Source organism: Cotesia typhae, unplaced genomic scaffold (assembly GCF_013202065.1).
Source record: "Cotesia typhae breed Kobodo isofemale line unplaced genomic scaffold, CoteBio_Ctyphae contig_5, whole genome shotgun sequence".
In the NCBI taxonomy this organism is placed as follows: domain Eukaryota; kingdom Metazoa; phylum Arthropoda; class Insecta; order Hymenoptera; family Braconidae; genus Cotesia; species Cotesia typhae.
The window spans coordinates 11,184,184-11,206,496 of record NW_027423757.1 but is presented as its reverse complement, the minus strand read 5'-3'; the positions used below and the strand labels follow the sequence as shown (position 1 = coordinate 11,206,496).

Sequence of the window (22,313 nt, the reverse complement as noted above, 5' to 3'; positions counted from 1 at the left end):
AGATAGTGAAAAGTTAAGTAACAATAAGAACAACATTTAATTTTTTATACTTTCAACGCATTGATGACAGAACTGTGAAGAAAGACATCGCTTTTTGTATCACCTTTTTTTTTAAAAAAAAAAATGTTATTTTTACGCTCCGATATTTTTGAGCATAGTGTTCAATAATTAAACTTACTGAACTGAAAGTATCCATCGCCAGAATGTATACTTTTCCAGCTGAAATTCTGCAGGGATTCATGCTTCGCATCATTATTGTAATAAGGAGTTTTTGGTATAAGACGGGAATTCTGTACCACTCTGATAAGTAACTAAAGAGGGTAATTTTTATTTAATAAAATTTTCAAAACAAATTTTTATTAATTATGAAAAAAAATTTTTTTTTTCATAGAAATACTAACGTATCATAAAAGACCGCTTCACTGTTGTCTATAAGAAGTTGTCCTTGAAAACTAGTGAAGTAAAGATGAAACGCATGGCCCGTACAAAATGAAACGTATTTTATCGCTTCGTTTGTTTCACTGAGCTTCATAACTGTCTGTACAAAATATTGTGAATTTTACGAAAGTAAATTATCAATAATAATCAATCTTACCGCTGTTCCTGTGAAGGTCAATCCTACAAGACAAGTTATCAGCATGATGAACCAAGCTGTGCTGTAAGCCGCGTCTATTTCATCGGCAAATCTAATTCAGTAATTGTTTTCAAAAATTTTCGAAAAAATAACTAAAAAATTATCGAAAAAAAATATTTTTGCAACTTACTCTAAAGTAGTTCTGTGCATGCGAACGCAGTGGATTATTTTCTTGGATTTATCTTTCACCTCAACTTGTTCATCGCAAATTTCTATGTGAATTGTCTTCAAATATGTTCTAAGAAAAAAAATTAAGGTAACTAAATTAAATTAATTTAAATTAAATATTTCATTAAATTTTTTTTAAATTTAAAGAGTACCGGAGTATTTCAAACATTGCGCAAGCGTGGTAAACATGGGTTCCAAGGAGAATATCAAAGTATATAAGGACCCCCATAGAAATCGGTACAGTCATATATGCGTGCAGCAGTATGTACAAATAATACTCGTTTTCATCCACAAAATATTCTGTTTCGTAGATTTGTAACAGCGGACGGGATTCGTTTAATGGGTTTATTATGTCAAGCACTTTTGGAAATGCTGGAGAGACCAAAAACACTCCGAGGATCCCGAACATAGAAGCTGAAATTTAATTATTAAAAAAAAACTTAATAAATATTTGAAAAAAATTTTTTTATGCAAAAAAAGACAAAATTTGAATTGTTTGTTGTTTAGATATAAAATTAAAATAAAAAAATGGTAAGTAACATTTTTTTTCAATTGATTAAAATGAAATAAAAAATTTTTATCGAAAGTTCAAAATTCACAAAAAATTTTTTCAAATAAATCATTTATTTTATTTAAAAAAAAAAATTGGTACTTGTATAAGTTGTTGAAACACTTTTGATTTTTCTTAACCAATCGTCCATAATTTCAATATCTTGATTAACTTCCAAAGTCTTTCCATCACGCTCGATCAGAAAAATGAGATGGTCGAACTGATAAGAAAGGTGAAAAGAAATTTTCAAAAAAATTAAAAAAAAAAATTATTTATTGTATTTATATTACTTTGCTTGCATTTATAATCCAGTTGAAATATTTGGTAAGACTAGTAAGATGGACGAAAATCATGGGCAAGCACGCGATGATTCCGTCAATGTCATCGATCACTTCAACAAATTTGATAACCTACTTTATCATTAAAAGTTTTCAAAAAATTATCATTAAAACACTTTTGAATGGTTATTACAAGCATTAACAGTTACCTTTGGTGTCAAAATACTGAAAATAGCAAATAACACGAAAAATCGAGCACTGTATCGTTGCAGTCGCGACTGAGAAGGCCATTGTCCGAGGAGAGAAAGCACGACTTTGAAATCTTGAAAGTGCGGGCTTTGGAGAATATTCATCGCAGTTTGAAGTCTAAGTCACGACTAATACTGAAGTAGAAATTATTACTAATGTTTTTCTAAGAATGATTAGTATTCTCAAAGCTGCGTTGTCTATTCCATTAGATGTCTATGGCGACAGGCTTATGATAATAGAAATAGTCGAGGCGCATTAATATTTAATTAGCTCTAGCTTTTCGTGAGGCTAATTTATTCATAGAACATTTGTTTATCTATTACTTCCTCGAAATCTTCATCACGCGATGTCCAAAATTTTTGCCTTAGATGCAAATTTTGCTATTTCTAGTCAGTTAAATCGAAACTTAATGTCTTCATTTATTTCTTATTGAAGATTGTCTTTGTGTATTTTATTAAATAAAATTATATTATGTGTCGATTTTGGTAAAGTTTTCTCTTGAAAAATATTCAATCCTTTTTTTAAATATTCTGTCGAATTTTTATGGGTTGATAATTTTTATTTTTACATTAAATACACAATTTAAAACAGTGTCTTTAATTAATTTTCGGACAGATAAAATAAAAAATAAGTGTTCTAAAAATTTGGAAAGTCGTATTTGTTTCATAAAAAGTTTAGAGTTTTTTTTCAGCTATAGGGAATTTTTTTAATCAAATTTTTCAAACTTCTGTGGAGATTTTTAATTTTTAAAAAGCATTTACTCAATAAAAATTATTTTCAAAATACCAAAAATTCCTTGGACAAAACTTTATGTCAATTTTTATTAAATAAAACTTAAAATTTAAACTGAATCAATTTTTGCAAACAATTTACGACAAAAAAAAAATTATTTTAACGCATAAAAAAATTTTTTTTTAAGATAAGTAAATAAAAAAATAATATTTTCTAAATTTCTAATCTATTTAATAAAATTCATGTATAAATTTAGAACCAATTTTAGTTGATAACAATTTTATCGCATTGACGTCAAAACAGTGAAGAAAGACATGGCATTTTTAAGGACCTTAAAAAAAAGGAAAAAAAATTCATAGTTGACATAATTATCAATTTTGATAAAATACTTACGATACTGAAAGTATCAAGTGATAAAATATACATTCCGCCGGCAGTAATCACACTTGGTGTCACACTTTTCATAATCAGAAAACTGAGGAGCTTTTGGTGAGAACAAGGGAGATTGTACCACTTGAGTCGTACCTAAAATTAAAATTTTTATTTTGTTAGTGGTTTTTTTTTTTTTTTTTTTTTTTTTTTTTTTTTTTTTAAAGTACATACGCAGCTCGAAAAACTCGTTCACTTTGATCTATAAGTTCTTGGCCCTGAAAACTGGTGTAGAAAAGGTGGAAAACCGCGCCGATAGTAAAAGCCATAAATTTGAAGGCTTCGTTAGGTTGATCGAATTTTGTAGTTGTCTGTAGAGATGAAAAAAAATTTTTTTTAGCTTACACTAGCAAGTCAGACGGCAAAAAATTAAAAATTCTTACCACTGTGCCTGTTATTGAAATTATCGTCAGACTGAAAAATAAAACTAGCAACCAGGCTGACGATATAGAATCTTCTAAGTCCTGAGAAAATCTGAGGATTTAAAAAATTAATTTTTTTTAGAAAAATTTGATATAAGTTCACGAAAAAAAATTTTTCCGGTTGTTTAAAAAAAACTTTAAAATTTGCAACTTAAAAAATATCTTAATAAAGCTGTGAATTAAAATAATTGAGCTTTAAAGCCTTGTAAAAATTTTTGAAACAATAAAACTCACTTTAGAGCATTTTTATGCATATTAACGCAGCACATAATGTTCCTATGAATTCTATTGTAATCTTCTTTGCTACCAACTTCATTTAATTTTCCAACATTGATGTTTTCTAAATAAGTACTATAAAAATTTAGTTTTACTCAAATATAGTCAACAAATAATCGAATTTAATGTTTCAATTTAGAATGAAACTCACCTGAGAATATCAAACATAGCACAAGCATGATGAACCTTCGTTCCAACTAAATTATCAAAGTATACGAGAACAGCAACGGAAATTGGCACGGTCATATATGCGTGAATCAAAATATGAACGTAATATTCATCTTGGTCGACGAAATATTCTGTCTGGTATAGGAATATTCTTTTACGAGACTCATTCAGCGGATTTATCAAGTTCATGAACTTCGGAGCTCCAGGAGATGCCAGGTACAATATTAGAATTGAAAACATCGCGGCTGAATAATAAATATTTTTTTTCGGAGATCAAAGGACCAAAATTTGACAAAATTAACAATTTTATTTTTTAAAAATGATTGTGTTAGGTTAAATTAAAATACAAGCAATGATAAAATTAAAATTTCATGCGAATACGCTAAAAATAACTCAAATTTAATTTAATAAATTTTTTTTTTTCATGGAATGATAGTTAAAAATACAAAATTCATACTTGAATAACTCAACGAAACATTTCGTATTCGCTGTAACCATTTTTCCATTATAGCAACATCCCGATCTAATTTCAAAGCCTTTCCATCACGATCGATGTGTAAAATTAAATTATTTACCTACAAAAAGCCAAAAATTTCCAAAAAAATTATTTTATCCTCAAAAAAAAAAAAAAATCAAAAATACCTTTTCTTGATTGAAAATCCAGTTGAAATATTTTGTAAGAGTTACAAAGTGGAGAATAATCATGGGCAAACATTCGATAACTTCATCAATGTCTCTAATAACTTCAAAGAATTTGATAATCTATTCCATCCATTAATGGTTTATAAATCGAATGCCAAATTTTATTAATTAACATAAAACAGTTACCTTTGGTGTCAAAATACTGAAAATAGCTAACAGAACAATAAACCGTGCACAATATCGCTGCAAGGGTGACTGAGAGGGCCATTGTCCCAGAAGGGTGAGCACGACTTTGAATTCTCGAAAATGACGCGTTTCAAGAATATTCATTTTAGTTGCGTGTCTGTGTTGCGACTGACAATCATTGTCTTCTTTGAGTCAATTTTCGCTACAATCATTGGTTATTCTCTCAGAAGTCTTAGTTACAAAAAGAACAGAGGAAATGATTGGTCAATAGTTAATGAACTATAGATTTCGAGAAGCAGAACAATTGTTTCGCCTAACGATACTTGTTACAAACACGTAAATTTATCACGCGACTCTGGAAAATTTTTAAATACTTCGTCATTGTCAATTGTTTATTTTTCGCTGAAAGTCACTGAAATAAATTTGTTCCAAAATTTTTTTTGGTAAACTTTATTTTGTTTTTTTTTTTAATATAACAGTTATCAAAACATTTTTCTATTTATTCACTAATTTTTATCTAGCCTCTAAAGTAGCTAACTATTACAATAATTATATCACATTTTGAGAATTGAACTATCGTTGAAAAGTTTTCAACGCATTGAAGATATGAGTGTAAAAAAGGACATCGCTTTTTGAATTACCTTCAAAATAAAATACCATTTGTGAGTCTTCAAAAATGTTTATTGAAGTTTTTTTTTTTTTACTTACGGAGCTGAATAAATCCATCGACAGGACAAATATGCTTCCTGCGGATATGCTGTAAGGAGTCTTACTTCTCATCATAATAGGGATCAAGAGTCGCTGGTACTTTGGAGGGAAATCGTACCAATCAGAAAAGTAACTAAAAATGGTATTTATTGAGTTGAAATGAATATTTTGATTTTTTGATAATTTTGTGGGAGTAAAAAATTTTTGAAAACTGACACTGAATAAAAAACCGCTTCACTTTTTTCTATGATCATCTGGGCCTGGAAAGTTGTGTAGTAGAGGTGGCAAACGTTGCCTAGTGAAAATGAGACAAATTTTGTTGCTTCCATTGGATTGTCGAGTTTCATTACTGCCTGAAAATTTTCCGTAGGATTTTCGTATGTTTTCATTAAATTTATACAATTTTTTTTTATTAATTTTGAAAAAAATCTAGAAGTTTAATTTATTAATAGTCTTCATTGAAATAATTTATATTTTTGATACTATTTTTTTTTAAAGATAATACAGTTTCAAAAATTAATTTTGAACATTACAAAGTAAGTATTAATGCACGAAAAAAAATGAAATTTGTGTAATAACCACAGTCCCGGTAAGTGTAATTACAAAAGTACACAATGTTAGCATAATAAACCAAGCAGTACTGCTTCCAATTCCTCGGCAAATCTAATAAATAAGTTCAAAAACACTATTAACTAATTTTATCATCAAACAATTTATACCAATTCCAAAAATGTCAATATACTCTAGAGTATTTCGATGAATTTTAATGTAATGGATAATTTTCCGCTTGAGCATTTCAGATTTTTTGGAATCTGTAGCGTTACACATATCGAGATGTATCGTTTCCAAATATGATTTAAAAATAAATTGAACATAACATTATAATTATCAAAACAATCATAAAAGGTGAGATAAATAATGTAATGTAAATTGCACAGAAAAAAAAATTGAATCAAGAGAAAAATTTTTGAACCAAGAAAATAATTTTATTGTTTTGGATCAAGATGAAAAAGTTTTGAATAAAATAAAATTTACTTAAACCAAGAAAAATTTCTCAGTCTAAGAATTTTTCTGCCCAAATCAAAAAGAGGAAATTTTCCAAAATTATTTACTTGATTCAATTTTGTTTTTTCAGTGTATCAATATAATGTTACCTGAGTATGATAAACATTGCGCAAGTATGATGAACATGCGTGCCGAGAAGAACGTTGAAATACACAAGAATGACGATGGAAACTGACACCGACATATACGCATGCAGCAATATATAAACGTAGTATTTTTCCTCGTCAACGAAGTACTCAGTTTGGTACAGCATCACCAAAGGTTGAGACTCATTCAGAGGAACGGCAATGTCCAAAATTTTGGGCACTGTTGGTGCGAGGAAAAACATCCCCACAATAGTGAATATGCTGGCTGCTCAGTTAAAAAACAATTTTTTTGGGCTAAAGTTGAGGGTTTGTTCAAATTTTAAACATACTTGTATAAGAAGCGCTGCTGGTTCGAATTCAGTTCATCCAACTTTCCATGATCTCGACGTCTTTGCTCACTTCCAAAGTCTCGCCGTCGCGTTCGATATGAATGAATATTTTTTTGAGCTAAATTTTCAATTTAAATTATTAAAAAGTTCCGTAAAAATTTGGAAAACGTAAAAACCACAAAGCAAAATTACAAATTTTGAATTTTCTTCTATTTTTTTGTGTATACCTTGTCAGCATTGAAGATCCAGTTTAAATATTTTGTCAAACTTACAAGATGAACAATAATCATCGGCATGCATTCGATAGCGCCGTCAATATCGTGAATAAGTTCAACAAATTTGATCACCTATTGCAATGAAATTTTTTATACCTTGAAGTTTATAATTTTTAAAGTAATCAAAAAATTACCTTTACGGTCAATATACTTAAAATAGCTAAAATTACAAAAAACCGCGCGCAATTTCGCTGAAAAGGCGGCTGAGGAGGCCATAGTCCAAGGACAGTAAGCACGACTTTGAATTCTCAAAAATGACGCGTTTCAAAAATATTCATCGCAAATTCGTGTCAGTATTGCGATTGTTTGTTCTATTTCTATCGAAACTTTTAATGTTTTTAATGTTTTGATGTCTTGGTTTGAATGTCATGATGTCCTTATCGCCGATTCTCTAAGAAGTCTTTGCTCCAGGTTGATAATAATAATGAGATGCAAAGTGGCTTAATAAATAATGAGCTGGAGGTTATAATACAGTGGTTACAAATGTACTGACTGTTTGCTTTGATGTTCCACCACGTAAATTTTAGAAATAATATTCCCTTTTTTACACAGTAAGTCTTACAGTGCTTCATCATATTTATATTACTGTACAAAAAAGTGTAATTTTTGTTGACATTTCTATTTCATCGTTTGAAAAAGTAAAATTTGTTCTTTTAAAGTGACGAAATTTTCTTTACAAAAAAGATAAATTTTTTTTTTTTTTGATTCAAAATTTGTGGTTCTGTATTTTTCAAAGAATTCGCAGTTAGAAAAATATCAAAGATTACATTGTTATCATAGTACATAACTTACACATAAGATATGAGTATAAAAAAGTTACAAAATTTAATTAATTAACTATAAGTCTTAAGTTTATGATCTTCATTTTTAATAAATTTTTTTTTTTTAGCAGCGAAGATACTGAGTACAAAAAAGCGATGCAACCATTCCAGAGTGCTAATTTTATTTTTATTATAATTATTCGGTTATTAATACTCAACTTTTTAATATTAGGCACGCATTGATGCAAGCACAGTGAGGTACGAAAAAGACGTTTTCACAATCTAAAATAAATTTTCATTTATGTTTTAGTTTATTCTATGTTTTTTTTTTTTTTTTTTTTTTTTTTTTTAGAAAGTATAATATTCTTACCACGCTAAAAGTTTTTAAAGACATTTCAAACATTTTTCCTGCGGTCAATCTGCAAGGAATGGCACTTCTCAACAAAAATGGCACCATTAGTTTTTGAGAACGCACTGATATGTCAATCCAGTTTGCTTGGTAACTAAATTTTGATCAAATTAAATAAAAATTCCGCTTTAAAAAAAATTTAATTTAATTCTAGAAAAGAAAAATAATTTTAAAAAATTTTGAACCACGCAGAAATATTTTTGAATAAAGAATTTTTGACGAGTCAAAATTCCAAAATTCCTGAAAACTAGTTCCTTGGTTCAAAATTCATTTTCTTCGATTAAAATAATTTTTTTGAACCGTGTAGATATTTTATTTTATAATAAAAATCAAAAATTTCATTCGATACTAACACACGGTCAAATATTGATTCGCTGTGTTTTAAAAGTAGTTCTCCTTGCCAGCTGCTATAGAAAATATGGCAGACTTCTCCCAAAGTAAAGAACGCGAACCGACCTGCTATTTCTGTTTCATTCATCATGAATTTGAAAAGAGCCTGCAAAAAAATCAAAATTTGAATTTTGGTAAAAACATGATTTTTTTTTCAAGATATATTTACCACCAAAGCCGAAGTTGTCATCATTATTATATTTATCCCAATTATAGAGAGGAAACTGACGCAATTAGCATCTTCGATAAGATTGGCGAACCTGTTTAGAAAGTTCAAAATTTTCAAAATGATCAAAAAAAATTATTATTAAAGAAAAATACGGACTCGATTGCACGGTTATGAAACGCAATGCACTTGACCACATCTTTATAGTCAACACTCGGAAGATTATTATCATGTCGGCTGATACCCCGATCTGCGCTTTTGGCAATCCGTTCCAAAAACAACCTACAAATTTGAACAAATTTTGATCCAGTCAATTTTTAATAATAAGGTGTGAGATAGTTTGAGTTTTTTACAAAGTTATTACCCAAGAATTGCAAATTTAGCGCAGCCATGTTGGATGTAAACCATCAACATCGTATCAATTGCTATGATTATCGTCAAATACGCGACGGTCCCAAGGTAATTGTGGATAAATAGAGGAAAAAAATATTTTTCAGCGTCTACTAGGAACTCTATTTGTTGGAACATTAAGTGTTTTGGATAACTTTCGTTCATAGGAGCGATTACATCCAGCAGCAAAGGAGTGATTGGAACTATTACTAAGGGCGCCAATGTTCCGTAAAGAGCTCCTGTGTAGTAGATGGTAACTTTTCTTCCAAAATGGGCGTATTCATTCAAAATATCGTTTTCTGGGCCAGAAGAAAAAGTTTTCCAGTCGTCTTCCATTATCAAAAGTAATTTTTTCATCTAGGATTAAAAATTTTTTTTTTATTTAAAAAATAGATGTTGATTAGTTATCGTTAAAAATTTTGAGCTAGGGATGAAAGGTTGATTTATTATTTTGGACAGAATTTAAAAGGATGAAATCTTAAAATTTTAATTTTGGATTGTTTTTTATCCTGAAGTACGTAATAAAATTTTTAAAAATTAAAAAATTAGATAAAATTCATTTATTATATTGCTTTAATTTTTAAAAAATACCTTGCTAAAATTTACAGTAAAGTTGAACATTTTTATTGCACAAACAACATCGGCCAATACTGTAGGAATCGCTTCCAAAAAAACATCGATGTCAATTCTTGCAGCTATCATTCCAGCAGTCTGAGATTAAAAAAAAAATTTTTTTTTTAATAATTAACACGCAAATTAATTCTTAAATTTAGAGAAATATAAAATAAATAAAAATCGTATTAATTATAATAAATGCTTTGACAACACAGTTAATTTCCTTTTAATAAATCATTTAGAACTGGAATAAATAATAAAAAAATTTTTTTTTGAATTATCACTGAGTTTAATATTTAGAAAAAAAATTCATTTAAAATAAAAACTTTTCAACTATCACTCGCAAAAAAAATTAAAAAACATTTTTTTTCCTAATCGCGTTAATCACCTGAAGATATCCTTGCGTAGAACAGAAGAAAAATAAAATAATATAACAAATACATTTGGACAATTTCGTCTGATGGGGCCACTGGCCAATGACACTAAGAAAAATTTTATTAATTCTATGATACGGAGTAGTAGTGTTAGTCTCCATGGCTAGCTAAAACTTTGTTGCTAGTTGGTTGTCACAGGACTAAGAGTCAACTAGACTGACTGGTCTATTGTTGCCTATCGATCTCATTTAAAATTCTGTTAGAAGTAACTTTTCCTAGTATCTAATGTCTGACGTGGTGAAACTAGTCACGAAATTTGAATTTTTGATTTGAAATTTTAGCTCTAAAACGGCCTAACGGTACTAGGCTTTGAACATTAGACGGAAAATTAGATCTGAAGGTTTCCATTGTTAGTACAGTTTTTGGTAACTAATACTGTTCGTAGTATTCTTGGGCAACTATCGTTAATTTTCTAAATTTGGATATAAGTTGTTACTCCGTATTGATCCTTTTCAATTTTCATATTTTCGAAGTTTACTGCATGGAAAAAAATTTTACAGACGGTAAATTTTAAATCCACGATTTTTGACTCTTAAATTAACAAATTTTTGGAAAAATAATTTTTCCAAAAAATATTATTTCTACACAAAAAATTTATACTTACATTTTTTCAGGTAAAAATTGTGTGAAGATACTTACAGTGTTATTTTATTGATATTTTCCCTGCAATTTTCTGTAAAAATGTTTATAAATCCAAAAATTGAAGAATTTGTGTAAGTATCAAAACATTTTACAAAATTTCAATTTTTGTCTTATTATTAAAGAAAAAAACTCCCTGAAAATAAAAGATTCAAAAAATGTATTAATTAATTATCAATTCAACATATTTATTAACAACAATTATAATTCAACGTTCATAATAAAAATATAACAATAAATATTTCTATGCTTGAAAAGACAACAGCATTGTGAAGTACGAGCCGCTGGTTTTGAGCATCATTCCAAAACTCTCGATAGACAATCCCATAATTTTTCCTGCTGTCAGTATGCACGGAACTTGAGACCTCATCGTCATCAAAATTAAAAGTTTTTGAGATTTTGGCGAAATGTTATACCACTTTCCGTTTGCTCTAGTAAACAACGTAAGCATTAAATTAATTTCAATAATTTTTTTTTAATTAAAATAATTTCCATACATGTGTTTTTGGATTTGGAAACTCATATCCGTCAATCGTTGAGACAGGAAGCATTCAAAAAATAGGTGCAACATCTGAGCTCCCGTGAACATTACATACTTAATTTTTTGCTGCAAAGAGCCGCCTTGTGTAATAATCTGAAAATTAAATTTTTGGAAATTTCAGTTTTCCAAATTTTGCTAATTGTATAAATTTGATATCAAACCTGGACTCCAGTGATACTCATCAGCGGCAAATTTAAGCCAACGACAATTCCGAAGCATCCCGAAAAAGTCGTTTCAATTAAATCTACATAGCTTGAGCAAATAATTAATTTTAAAGATTTTTGAACCTTTTAAAATAAAATACAAAATTTTTACATACTTCAAAGCCAGTTTATGAATTTTTATGCAAGATATTAAATGTTTGTAATGAAAATCGTGAGATCGGTTCAAAACAGTCGTTCTTCTGGGTAACCTTTTCAAATTTTTGTCGCTGGTCAAATTTTGAATCTTGTGTCTGGAAAAAAAAAAACGTATTGAAGAAACCAACTGAGAAACAGTAAGCTCAAGTAATTAATACCCTGTAAGTGCAAATAATCCACAAGCGTGATGCACAAAAGTGATAAAAATAACATCATAAGAAATAAGACAACTCAAAATCACCATAATGCACACACTGGAGTTGCTCAATAGTATCCAATAGTATTTTTCTTTGTCAATAATTATCCATTCCATCGGATCAGCGAATTTGTGCGGAGCCGATAAGTTTGTTTTAAAAACAGAGTTTATTAATATTGGCAAAACCGGTTCCGTTACAAATGTTATTGTTGTTACGTAAACAAACCCTTTAATAAAATTTGGAATTTTTTTTTTTTTTTTAATTAAATTAACCTTTTTTGAGTAAAAAATATTTAACCTGCGTATCCAGTGGCCAAAAATTTTCCAAATTCTGCGTAACTTTTCAAAATTTCTTTTTCTTCACTATTTGACACGAGCGCCCAGTCGTCTCTAATCGTTTCAAAAAGTTTTTTAAGCTAAATACGACAGTAATAATTTGGTTGTACTGAAATTAAGTAACATTATTTCCAAAATTTTTACAACAAACCATTTTTGCATTGACCCAAGTGTTAATATATTTGGCAAATGCCATAATATTCGTTATTGTGGGCGCCAAAGTTTCGAGGACCAATTCTTGATCATCGGAATGTACAATATCGGCTAATATCTGGAATAAAAAAATTTGAATTTAATTATTCTTGAATTTTGCCCAAAAAAATGAAGAAATTATGTAAATTGTTTTTACAACAACTTTAATACTTTAGGTCCAACTTGCAAAATATACGCAGCAATAATAACGACTCCTATCAGAAAACACTGAAGACTGGATTGGTAAGGCCATCGACCTATCAACCGAGCGAAATTTCTCGCTAACTTATAACAGGGTTGGTTAAAAAAGTCCATTGTTCCAGGCTCTTTTTATTTCTGACAGTTATTTTTTTATATTTTCTGACATAATTTGTGCTTTTCTTTAAAATTTGAAGCCCTTCAATCAAGGCCGGCGTTACACCCCCTGACACTTATTTTAAAGTGACGTTGACGGACGTTTAAACTAGCGATTTCAATCATTTTTTACAGCTCACCTTTGTATTCGCAGTGTTGTTATGGCAACCATTTTTTTTTTCTCGCAGCAAAGAATTTAGACGCCGCTCATTGATCAGTTTGTTCTTCGGCTGCAAAGGATAAGGAACAAGGAGATTTACATTTCGAGGGTGTATTGACACAACTTTGTATCTGCTGTGAATTTCAGTCAGAAGATACAACGTTTTGCAGTAGTACCCTTGATTGTTTCACTAACAATAACATGTTCATAAAATTACAGTTAAAAAAATATTTATGGCTACTTTGAAAATTGGTAAGTACATCATTAAACAAGGTAAAAAAATGTTTTTCAACCTTATGCATGATTTTTTTCTTCAACTGTTAAATTATTGTCGTGAAAAAAAATTTTTTTTGCATTTAAAAAAAAATAATTTATGAATAAAATTATATAAGTAGTTTTTTTTAGGAAAGTTTTGATTTATTTTTTTGGACCCGGGAAAAAATGAATTTGCCTAACCATATATATATATATATATATATATATATATGATTATATATTAAATATATATAATTATATATTATTATATATAAATTTTTATATAAAATATATATAATCATATATGGACTAATGTATTATATGTATGTTTTATATAAGTCTATATATGATTAGATCTGATTAGATCTGACTTATATAGGTCTATATATGATTATATATAAGTCTATATATAATTAGATCTGATTAGACCTGAGTTATCTAGGTCCATACATGATTATATATAATTAGATCTGATTAGACCTGAGTTATCTAGGGCTATATATGATTATATATAAATCTATATATAATTAGATCTGATCAGATCTAATTTATATAGGACCATATATATATATATATATATATATAATCAAACGTAAAGCTATGTACATAATTATATCTAATCAAACGTAAATTATAAATTTATCAATGATTATTGATTTTATGTTCTTTAGTAATTTTAAGATAAGTATAAGATCTGAATTTTTTTATTAATAATTGCAGATAAAGAGCTAAGTTTTATTTTATTTTATATTTCATTACTATTATTTATAAAACAATACTAAATTAATAATACATTTTGCTTATATATATTGAAGTAATACACTTATAATAGATTATGTATAATATTTCCTAAATTTTACATGATATATTTATTAGTATTTTAATAGAGTATACTTTGTTGAATTAAATCTGATTATATTCCCGAAGAAAATGATTTTGCCTAATCATATATAGTTATATCTAATTAATAATTAGTAATTATATATAACCATATGTAGACTTATATATGATTATACCTACTCATACTTGACTAATATGAATCTGTATGTAATCAGATCTGATTATATACGGGTCCATATATAATTAGATGTGATCAAACTTGGCTAACATAATTACCCTTTTATAGATTATCATGTATTATTAAATTATATATAAGTTAATATATAATTATATATAGGTTCATGCATAGTCAGACCTAAGCAAACATTTTTTAGATATCACTTAAAGTGCAAAATGATGTTTTACAATACGCTTAAATAGTTATAAAATGAAAAATTTATTGCACTTCCTATAGGATGTCTTGGTTTGCCCTGCTACTGTTTAATAATAAAATGATTATTGGAATAAATATGTTGTTATAATTAGGTTCAGTGAAATAAGCGAATCAAGAGTATCAAAATTTAATATAAAATTAATTTTTATATTATATTTCTGATAAATTGATTTGATACGTTATATACTTCATAGAATCATCAATACTTAAAAGACGACAGCATAGCAGCCGGGAATTTCGAGACGCACTGGGATCATCAAAGTTAAGCAGCATTGCGCGTGGTTAGTAATTGGATGGGTGACCGCGTCGGAGTTATAGCTGCAAAATCATATGTGATGATTTTTTTTTTTGTTACAGGATTAGGTACGCCGAAATCAAATATTATATCCCTAAAAATAACCACATATTTAATTAGGGGTAATGATATATAATTTAATGTTGTTACATGTAGTTATATATGAGTACATAAAATTATATATAACTTATATATGATTATATATAACTCATATATGATTATATATAACTTGTATATGATTATATATAATTAGACCTGGCCAATTTTCAGGTCTAATTATATATAAGTTATATTATATATAACCATATATAATTAGGCAAAATCATTTTTTCCCGGGCGAATTTTATTAATATATCGATGAATTTATAAAGACTTCAAAAGTAAAAAAAAAATTAAAAATTAGTAATTCAAAAAAAGCATTTAGGAGCTCTAATGTATATTTAATATATTTATTCAAAAAAAAATAAAAACTTATTGCATAGACAACAGCATCGTAAAGTATGATCCGCTAGTTTTGATCATAGCTCCAAAGCTTTCGATAGACAATCCCATAATTTTTCCTGCTGTTAGAATACAAGGTACTTGACACCTTATGGTCATCAAAATCAGCAATTTTTGTGATTTTGCCGAAATATCGTACCACTTTCCATTGGCTCTGTTCAAAATAATTTTATTACAAATCAAAAATTATATTATTGACAATTTAATATATTTGTATTTTTTATTTGTACATGTGTTGTTGAACTTGCGAGCTTATATCCGTCAGCTGCTGAGACAGGAAGCATTCGAAGAAGAGATGTAGCATCTGAGCTCCTGAGAACATGACGTACTTCATTTTCTGCTGAAAGGTGTTCGAAGCTGCAATAATCTGAAAAAAAAATTTGTTCGACTCGCCCAAAAAAAGACACGCGTTAAATAGATTGATAAATAACTGTACTTGAACCCCAGTGATACTTATTAACGGCAAATTCAATCCAATCACCACTCCGAAACATCCAGCGAAGGTGTGTTCAATAAAATCTGCGTATCTTCAAAAACAAGTGAGTTATCAAAAAAATTGTCAACTTTTGAACAATTTGAGAAAATTAAATTATATTTTTGGACGTACTCTAAAGCTCGTCGGTGAATTCTGATGCATGAAACTAAATGTTTGTAATGTATATCACCTCTATTAGTGATTGAATCAAATTTTGGAAAATTTTTTTCGTGTATTGTATTATTGGGCAAATTTTTGATCCGATATCTGCAAGAAGAATTTTTTCAAATTTAAAACGCTTTTATAATTTAATTGATTTCATTATTGCATACCCTGTAATTGCAAATAATCCGTAAGCATGGTGAACAACAGTGATGAATATAACGTCATAGCAAATGAGCGTTGTCAAAATTATCATGATGCAAACGCTTGAATTGCTGAGTAACAACCAATAATATTTGTCTTTGTCTATTACAATCCACTCCATTGGAACGGCAAATTTATGTGGCGCAGTGATGTTTGTTTTTAATATTGAATTCATGAATATCGGCAAAATCGGCTCGATAATAAACATCACAGTCGATGTGTATACAAATCCTTAAAATAACTGCATTGTCGTTAAATAATATTATGAAAAAAAAAAATATTTAATCATTTGGAAGAAAACTTTTTGAAAGAATGGCGCCCAAATGTAAAAAAAAATTTTAATATTAAATAAATAAAATTGATCCATTGTTAACCTACGTATCCAGTAGCCATGAGTTTTCCCACTCCAGCGTATTTTTTCAAAATAAGTTTTTCACTGTTGTTTGTAATCAGTCTCCAGTCTTCTTTAATCCTTTCCAAAAGATTCTTAATCTGAATAAAAATTGGAAAATTAATCATTTATTTAAAAAATAATTATTACTATTTATTACAAACCTTTTTTGCATTTATAAAAGTATTGATATATTTTGCAAAAGCTGCAAAATCTGTTATAGTGGGAGCCAATGTTTCAAAAATCAACTCTCGATCATCAGAGTGCACAATATCTGCCAATATCTGTCAAAAATGACCATCACAAAAAATAATTAAATATAAATTTGAAGTTATTTAAACAATTTATTTTTTTACTTTCGGTCCCACTTGCAGAATATAAGCTAGATTGATGACAATCCCTATCAAAAACTTTTGAAGACTAGTCTGGAACGGCCACCGACCTACGAAGTAGCCAAAAGTTCGAGGTAAACTATAATAAGGCTGATCGAAGAAGTTCATTGTTTCAAGCGGTCTTCGTTACTGATTCAAGTTTCTTTCCGGTGGTAAAAATAAAAAAGTAATCATGTTATGTTTATGTCAATATTACCCTTCGTTCGCAGAATCGAAGTGACGATGACGGACGTTTCCTGATGTTGTCAATCATGTGTCAAAATTGCACTTTTTGTATTCAAAATGTTGCTATGGTTACTTGGGTTTTCTTTTTATTGTTATTATTGGCAAAATATACAGTATTGCTTATTGATTGGCTGTTTGAATGATACAGTGTTTTGCACAGTCAGAAAATGTTAATTTCAAAAGAAAATTGCGACTTGGTGAATCACTTTTCTCACATTATGGAAATTTTTTGACATTATAAAATTAAACAATTACGTTAAAATTTGGAAATTTTCCTTAAAAAATAGATTGTCATTGTATCAAAATTACTTGCAATCTTCAAAAAAATTTTAATTCGTTGAGATTATAATGTAAAAAAAATTTTTTTTTTTTTATTTTTTCCGCGTTAAAAATTTCTCCAGATAAAAATCTTCTTTTATGATCATTAAACTTATAGATCAATAATTTTTAATTGAACATTTAATCACATAAATAAAATGACTATATACAGAAAAAAAAATTAACTTGAACCAAGATTGAGAAATTTTATTTGATTCAAAAATTAATTACGAAACACTTCTACTATTAAATTCATTCATATTCATAAAAAAACTGTATTTAATTAATAATTATGTATAAAAAATTAATATAAATTAGCGCATTGAAAGAAGTACCGTGACGTATGACCCAGCCGTTTTCAGATACTGAAAAAATGAATCCTGATTATTACAAAAATAAATAAAATGTTTTTTTAAAAACTTTACCACTCCAAAAGTTTCTATAGACAATTCCATAACTTTTCCTGCGGTTAATTTGCAAGGAATCTGACTCCTGAGTGTCATCAAAACGAGCAATTTCCTTGACCTGGCTGAATTTTCGTACCATTTTGCTCTAGCTCTATCAAAAAAATTTTATTTTTTCCATGAAATAAGCAAGAGCTGCCAAAAAAATCATTTCTAAAATTATATACATGCATTGATGAATGTGAGCGCTCATATCGGTCAGCCTCTGCGACATGTAGCAGTCGAAGAAAAGATGGATCATTTGAGCGAAAGTGAACATGATGTACTTGACTGTGTCTTGGATCGATTGCGATTGCGTCATGATCTGTAATAAATTTAATTTTTGATCAAACATTTCAAATAAAGTTTTCCCAAAATGTTGAGAACTGAACCTGAACCGCAGTGATGCTCATTAGCGGCAAATTTAGGCCAACGACAATACCGAAGCATCCAGTAAAAGTAGCTTCAATGAGATCCGCAAATCTGATCAAAAACAGATGGATCAAAAAAATAAATCATCGAATTTTTTGCTGATTAAAATGTGATAAAAAATTACTCTAATGCTCGTCTGTGATCTCTGATGCATGAAACAAAATGTTTGTAATGAATATCCCGAGAGTTGATTCCAAATCTTGACCCAGTGAGCATTTTGCGGGAAAGATCAACAGTGGGCGAATTTTCAATACGGAATCTAGAAAAATTTGCCGTTCAAAAAAATAAAAAATTAATCATTTTGGTACCTTACCCGACGACTGCAAAAATCCCGCAGACGTGTTGTACAAGACTGATGAATATAATATCGCAACAAATGATAACCATGATGATAAAAACAACGCAAATGCTAGAAAAGCTAAAGAGCAACCAATAATATTTTTCTTCATCAATGATCACATATTCCATTGGGACGCAAAATCTCACTGGTAATGATTCGTTGGGCTTTTGAATGTGATTTATTATTATTGGTAGAATTGGGTCCATCAAAAATACCATCACCGTTAAATTTACAAAAGCTAGCACAAGAAAAAAATTTAATTCAGTTTAAATTAATAATAAAATTACTGTACCTGTCCAGCAGAGAGAAATGTACCGCGCTGTGAGCATATGATTCTCCAAAATAGATTTTTCTTGATCATTTTTGAGAATCTTCCAATCGTCCTTAATTTTGTCGAAAAGGGTCTTCATCTAGATTTTATAACTAGTCAGAGTTTAATATTTACTAATCAATAAAAAAATAGATTAAATTTGAATTTCCAAATTGTAAAACGAACCATATTAGCTTTTTTTGTAACATTGACGTATTTTGCAATGAAAATCAAATCTGTGATGAAAGGCGACAAGGACTCGAACAAAAGTTCCTCGTCGTCGTAATGCAAAGCCACAGAAACCACTTGCGGAATAACTTGCAAGATAAATAAACTCCACATTATAGATCCAAACATAATACTTTGTTTCCTAGATTGGTAGGGCCACTGACCTATGAAAGAAGCGAAGCCTTTTGTTATTATGTAGTAGGGTTCTTCGTAAATGTCCATCTTGCTGATTATGAGCACTATTTCCGACGTTTGCCTCTTCTTAGTATTAAATCAAACATTTTACCTCATATATTTTCTTTATTATAAATTATTAAAACGACATTTGACTGATAGACATTTTAATTCCTGTCTCCCGTCACCCCTTTTAAGGGGATGTAGTGTTTCCAGGGTAACTTCGATTTTTGCTATTTAAACTTATTGTTAAAGAAAATCTAATGATATTGTGTTAGTATATATTTTAAAGTTCTACTAATAATTTTTGATGAGACACGAGAAGGAATATTATGTAGAAGGAAAAACTTGGAAGTTTCTTGAAAGTAAAGGTTCAAAATCTGGTAAGGTTAATAATTAACTATAAATTTTTATTAATTAACAAAAAATTATCAATTTCATTTCTTCAGATCACTGCATTGATAAAATCATCGTGAAATATGACCCAGAAGTTTTGAGCATCTGAAAAAATGCATGGGTCAAAAATTGAAATTTTGTACAAATTAAAACACAAATTTTGAAATTTACCACTCCAAAAGTTTCGATAGACAGGCCCATTATTTTGCCGGCTGTGAGTATACACGGCGTTTGGCATCTCATTATCATGATGATCAAAAGTTTTTGGGACTTCACGTCAATGTTGTACCACTTTTGGGCCGTTCTAAAATATTTTACTTTCATTTTGTATTCAAAATTGTTAAGTAATAAATTGGTAAAAATTATAACTACATTTGGGTGTGAATTTGCTGGCTCATATCAGTCAGCTGTTGGGATAAAAAACACTCAAAGAAGAGGTGGATCACTTGGCCCATGATGAACATCAAATTTTTTATCTTCTGCTGCAGAGTGTTGTCTAGTGTGATCATCTGAAAAATAATTTTTGAAGTTCTAATTTTTGAGTTTTTTAAAATTTTTGCATTGCTAAAAAATGAACTAAATTTTGGAAACAAACCTGAACTCCTGTAACGCTCATTAACGGCAAGTTCAATAATACTATTATTCCAAAACAGCCAGTGATAGTTCTCTCAATCATATCAACATATCTTCAGTAGCATGAAAATTGACACAGATTTATTTTTGGGCATTCGATAGAACTAACTGATAATTTTTGAAAATTTTAATGAACCACTAGCTGAATGAAAGCTTACTTCAATTTTCTGAATAAAAATTTTCAACATAAAAAAAAAAGTAGCCTTTCTTTCAGCAGAACCAAAAATATTTTTGACATACTCTAAAGCTCGGCGGTGGATTTCGATGCATGAAACCAAATGTTCGTAATGATTTTTTTTTGAACTGAGAAAAATGTTTTTTTCTGCGTTGTTTTCGAAGTTTTCATAATTTGTCAAATTTTGGATCCGATGACTGGAACCACAATTATTGTCTAATTAAAATAATTTAGTTATCTAAGCATATGTAACGAATACTAACCCTGTAACTGCAAACAATCCACAAGCATGATAGACAACCGTGATGAACATGACGTCATAAGCAGTGAGTACCGTCAGAATTACCGTGATACACACACCCGAGTAGCTTATCAAAATCCAGTAGTATTTTTCTCGGTCAATCACAACCCATTCCATGGGAACAGACAATTTGTGTGGCGCGGATAAATTTGTTTTGAGCATCAAATTGATAACAATCGGCACTAAGGGTTCCGATATGAAGGTCACAGTGGCTAAATATACAAACCCTTTACAAGAAATTTTTTTTTACCCTTCTGTCACGAACAATCACAGAGTCTTTGTTAATTTACGTACAAGAATTGATTCAAAATTACCTGCATATCCAGCGGCCATCAAATTTCCTAATTCGACATACTTTTCCAAAATTAGCTTTTCGTTCCTGTTGGCCACTAACTTCCAATCGGCTTTGATCCTTTCGTAAAGCTTTTTCAACTAAGCATAGAAGAAATTACTTTGAAGATTCATCGAAGAGCAAAATCACAAAATTATCGCACGTTAAAATTTGAACTAACCATTTTTGAATTTATCGACGAATTAACAAACACAATTAGTGATGCTGCGTCGGTTAAAATTGGTGCTATTGTTTCGAGTATCAATTCTCGATCGTCAAAATGCACTACGATAGCAGTAATCTACGAAAAATTAAATACTCATTGATAAAAAAGAACAGAATATTTTATAATGGATGATTATTAATAAAAAAATTTTTAGTTGAGCGTTTTTAGAAAGTATTGACGTGATTACTAAAATTATTTGTATACTATTGGCCCAACTTGGAGGGTGAACGCCAAAACAATGAAGATCCCGATCAGAAAACTTTCCAGGCGAGACTGGTACGGCCACCAACCTATCGAGCGGGCGAAATTTCTTGGTAATTTATAATACGGCTCGTCGAAGTTCATTGTCCTAAAATTTATTTCTTTATGGCATAATATTAGTTTTGTATTTCTGAAAGGATATAAAAGTATTGCTCATAGTCGATACTACGCTTTTTTTTTCTGAGAAACAGATGTTGACTGACGGATGGTGACTGACGTTTGATTGACAGCTCAAATTGCTTGTCAAAATGTAACTATTTGTATTTATTTCGTTATTATGGTAACTTTGATTTATTTTTTTTTTTTATAGCTAAGAAAGAATAATACTTCTCTCACTTATGGTTTGTCTTTTGATACAATAAATTAATATTCCAAAAATGTGCTTTAATAAAAAATCAAAAATTTTTGTGATAGTGTTTTTCGCTTCAATTTT

The 22,313-nt window shown here is 29.1% G+C and overlaps 6 protein-coding genes across 7 annotated transcripts; all 6 read right to left on the bottom strand.

Annotated features, from left to right (window-relative positions):
- Positions 1-52: 52 nt before the first annotated feature.
- Positions 53-2,071, bottom strand: LOC141530582 (odorant receptor 4-like). The gene is made up of 9 exons (XM_074247770.1): positions 1,840-2,071; positions 1,643-1,762; positions 1,455-1,572; positions 955-1,216; positions 765-872; positions 596-686; positions 402-538; positions 179-311; positions 53-103 (listed from the first exon to the last, which is right to left on the bottom strand). The coding sequence occupies exons 1-9, from the start codon at positions 1,981-1,983 to the stop codon at positions 53-55; spliced, it is 1,164 nt and encodes a 387-aa protein (XP_074103871.1). The 5' UTR covers positions 1,984-2,071.
- Positions 2,072-3,078: 1,007 nt separating this feature from the next.
- On the bottom strand, positions 3,079-10,669 carry LOC141530417 (uncharacterized). The gene is made up of 16 exons (XM_074247497.1): positions 10,317-10,669; positions 9,905-10,024; positions 9,288-9,670; positions 9,083-9,205; positions 8,927-9,017; positions 8,721-8,863; positions 8,329-8,461; positions 8,195-8,240; positions 6,597-6,858; positions 5,443-5,575; positions 4,735-4,902; positions 4,549-4,668; positions 4,364-4,481; positions 3,890-4,151; positions 3,697-3,813; positions 3,079-3,136 (listed from the first exon to the last, which is right to left on the bottom strand). The coding sequence occupies exons 1-16, from the start codon at positions 10,461-10,463 to the stop codon at positions 3,079-3,081; spliced, it is 2,424 nt and encodes an 807-aa protein (XP_074103598.1). The 5' UTR covers positions 10,464-10,669.
- A 576-nt stretch (positions 10,670-11,245) lies between these two features.
- On the bottom strand, positions 11,246-13,285 carry LOC141530416 (odorant receptor 9a-like). The gene is made up of 8 exons (XM_074247496.1): positions 12,797-13,285; positions 12,585-12,704; positions 12,396-12,513; positions 12,060-12,324; positions 11,862-11,996; positions 11,704-11,794; positions 11,499-11,635; positions 11,246-11,432 (listed from the first exon to the last, which is right to left on the bottom strand). Exons 1-8 carry the CDS (start codon positions 12,938-12,940, stop codon positions 11,246-11,248), a joined length of 1,197 nt encoding a protein of 398 aa, XP_074103597.1. The 5' UTR covers positions 12,941-13,285.
- A 2,148-nt stretch (positions 13,286-15,433) lies between these two features.
- LOC141530571 (odorant receptor 13a-like) lies at positions 15,434-17,195 on the bottom strand. Of its 2 annotated transcripts, XM_074247761.1 has the most exons (8): positions 17,052-17,195; positions 16,860-16,979; positions 16,679-16,796; positions 16,271-16,535; positions 16,071-16,205; positions 15,900-15,990; positions 15,694-15,830; positions 15,434-15,617 (listed from the first exon to the last, which is right to left on the bottom strand). In XM_074247761.1, exons 1-8 carry the CDS (start codon positions 17,193-17,195, stop codon positions 15,434-15,436), a joined length of 1,194 nt encoding a protein of 397 aa, XP_074103862.1. The 2 variants fall into 2 exon arrangements, 1 of the variants encoding a protein (XP_074103862.1); XR_012479766.1 differs by lacking the exons at positions 15,434-15,617; positions 16,271-16,535; positions 16,679-16,796; positions 16,860-16,979; positions 17,052-17,195 and having other exon boundaries at positions 15,808-15,830; positions 15,895-15,990; positions 16,071-16,101.
- Positions 17,196-17,944: 749 nt separating this feature from the next.
- LOC141530574 (uncharacterized) lies at positions 17,945-19,605 on the bottom strand. The gene is made up of 8 exons (XM_074247764.1): positions 19,342-19,605; positions 19,138-19,255; positions 18,819-19,083; positions 18,630-18,764; positions 18,466-18,556; positions 18,262-18,398; positions 18,056-18,188; positions 17,945-17,995 (listed from the first exon to the last, which is right to left on the bottom strand). Exons 1-8 carry the CDS (start codon positions 19,603-19,605, stop codon positions 17,945-17,947), a joined length of 1,194 nt encoding a protein of 397 aa, XP_074103865.1.
- Positions 19,606-20,007: 402 nt separating this feature from the next.
- LOC141530572 (odorant receptor Or2-like) lies at positions 20,008-21,964 on the bottom strand. Its single transcript, XM_074247762.1, has 9 exons — positions 21,824-21,964; positions 21,575-21,694; positions 21,377-21,494; positions 21,025-21,289; positions 20,827-20,958; positions 20,549-20,639; positions 20,326-20,462; positions 20,125-20,257; positions 20,008-20,058 (listed from the first exon to the last, which is right to left on the bottom strand). The coding sequence occupies exons 1-9, from the start codon at positions 21,962-21,964 to the stop codon at positions 20,008-20,010; spliced, it is 1,188 nt and encodes a 395-aa protein (XP_074103863.1).
- Positions 21,965-22,313: the final 349 nt, after the last annotated feature.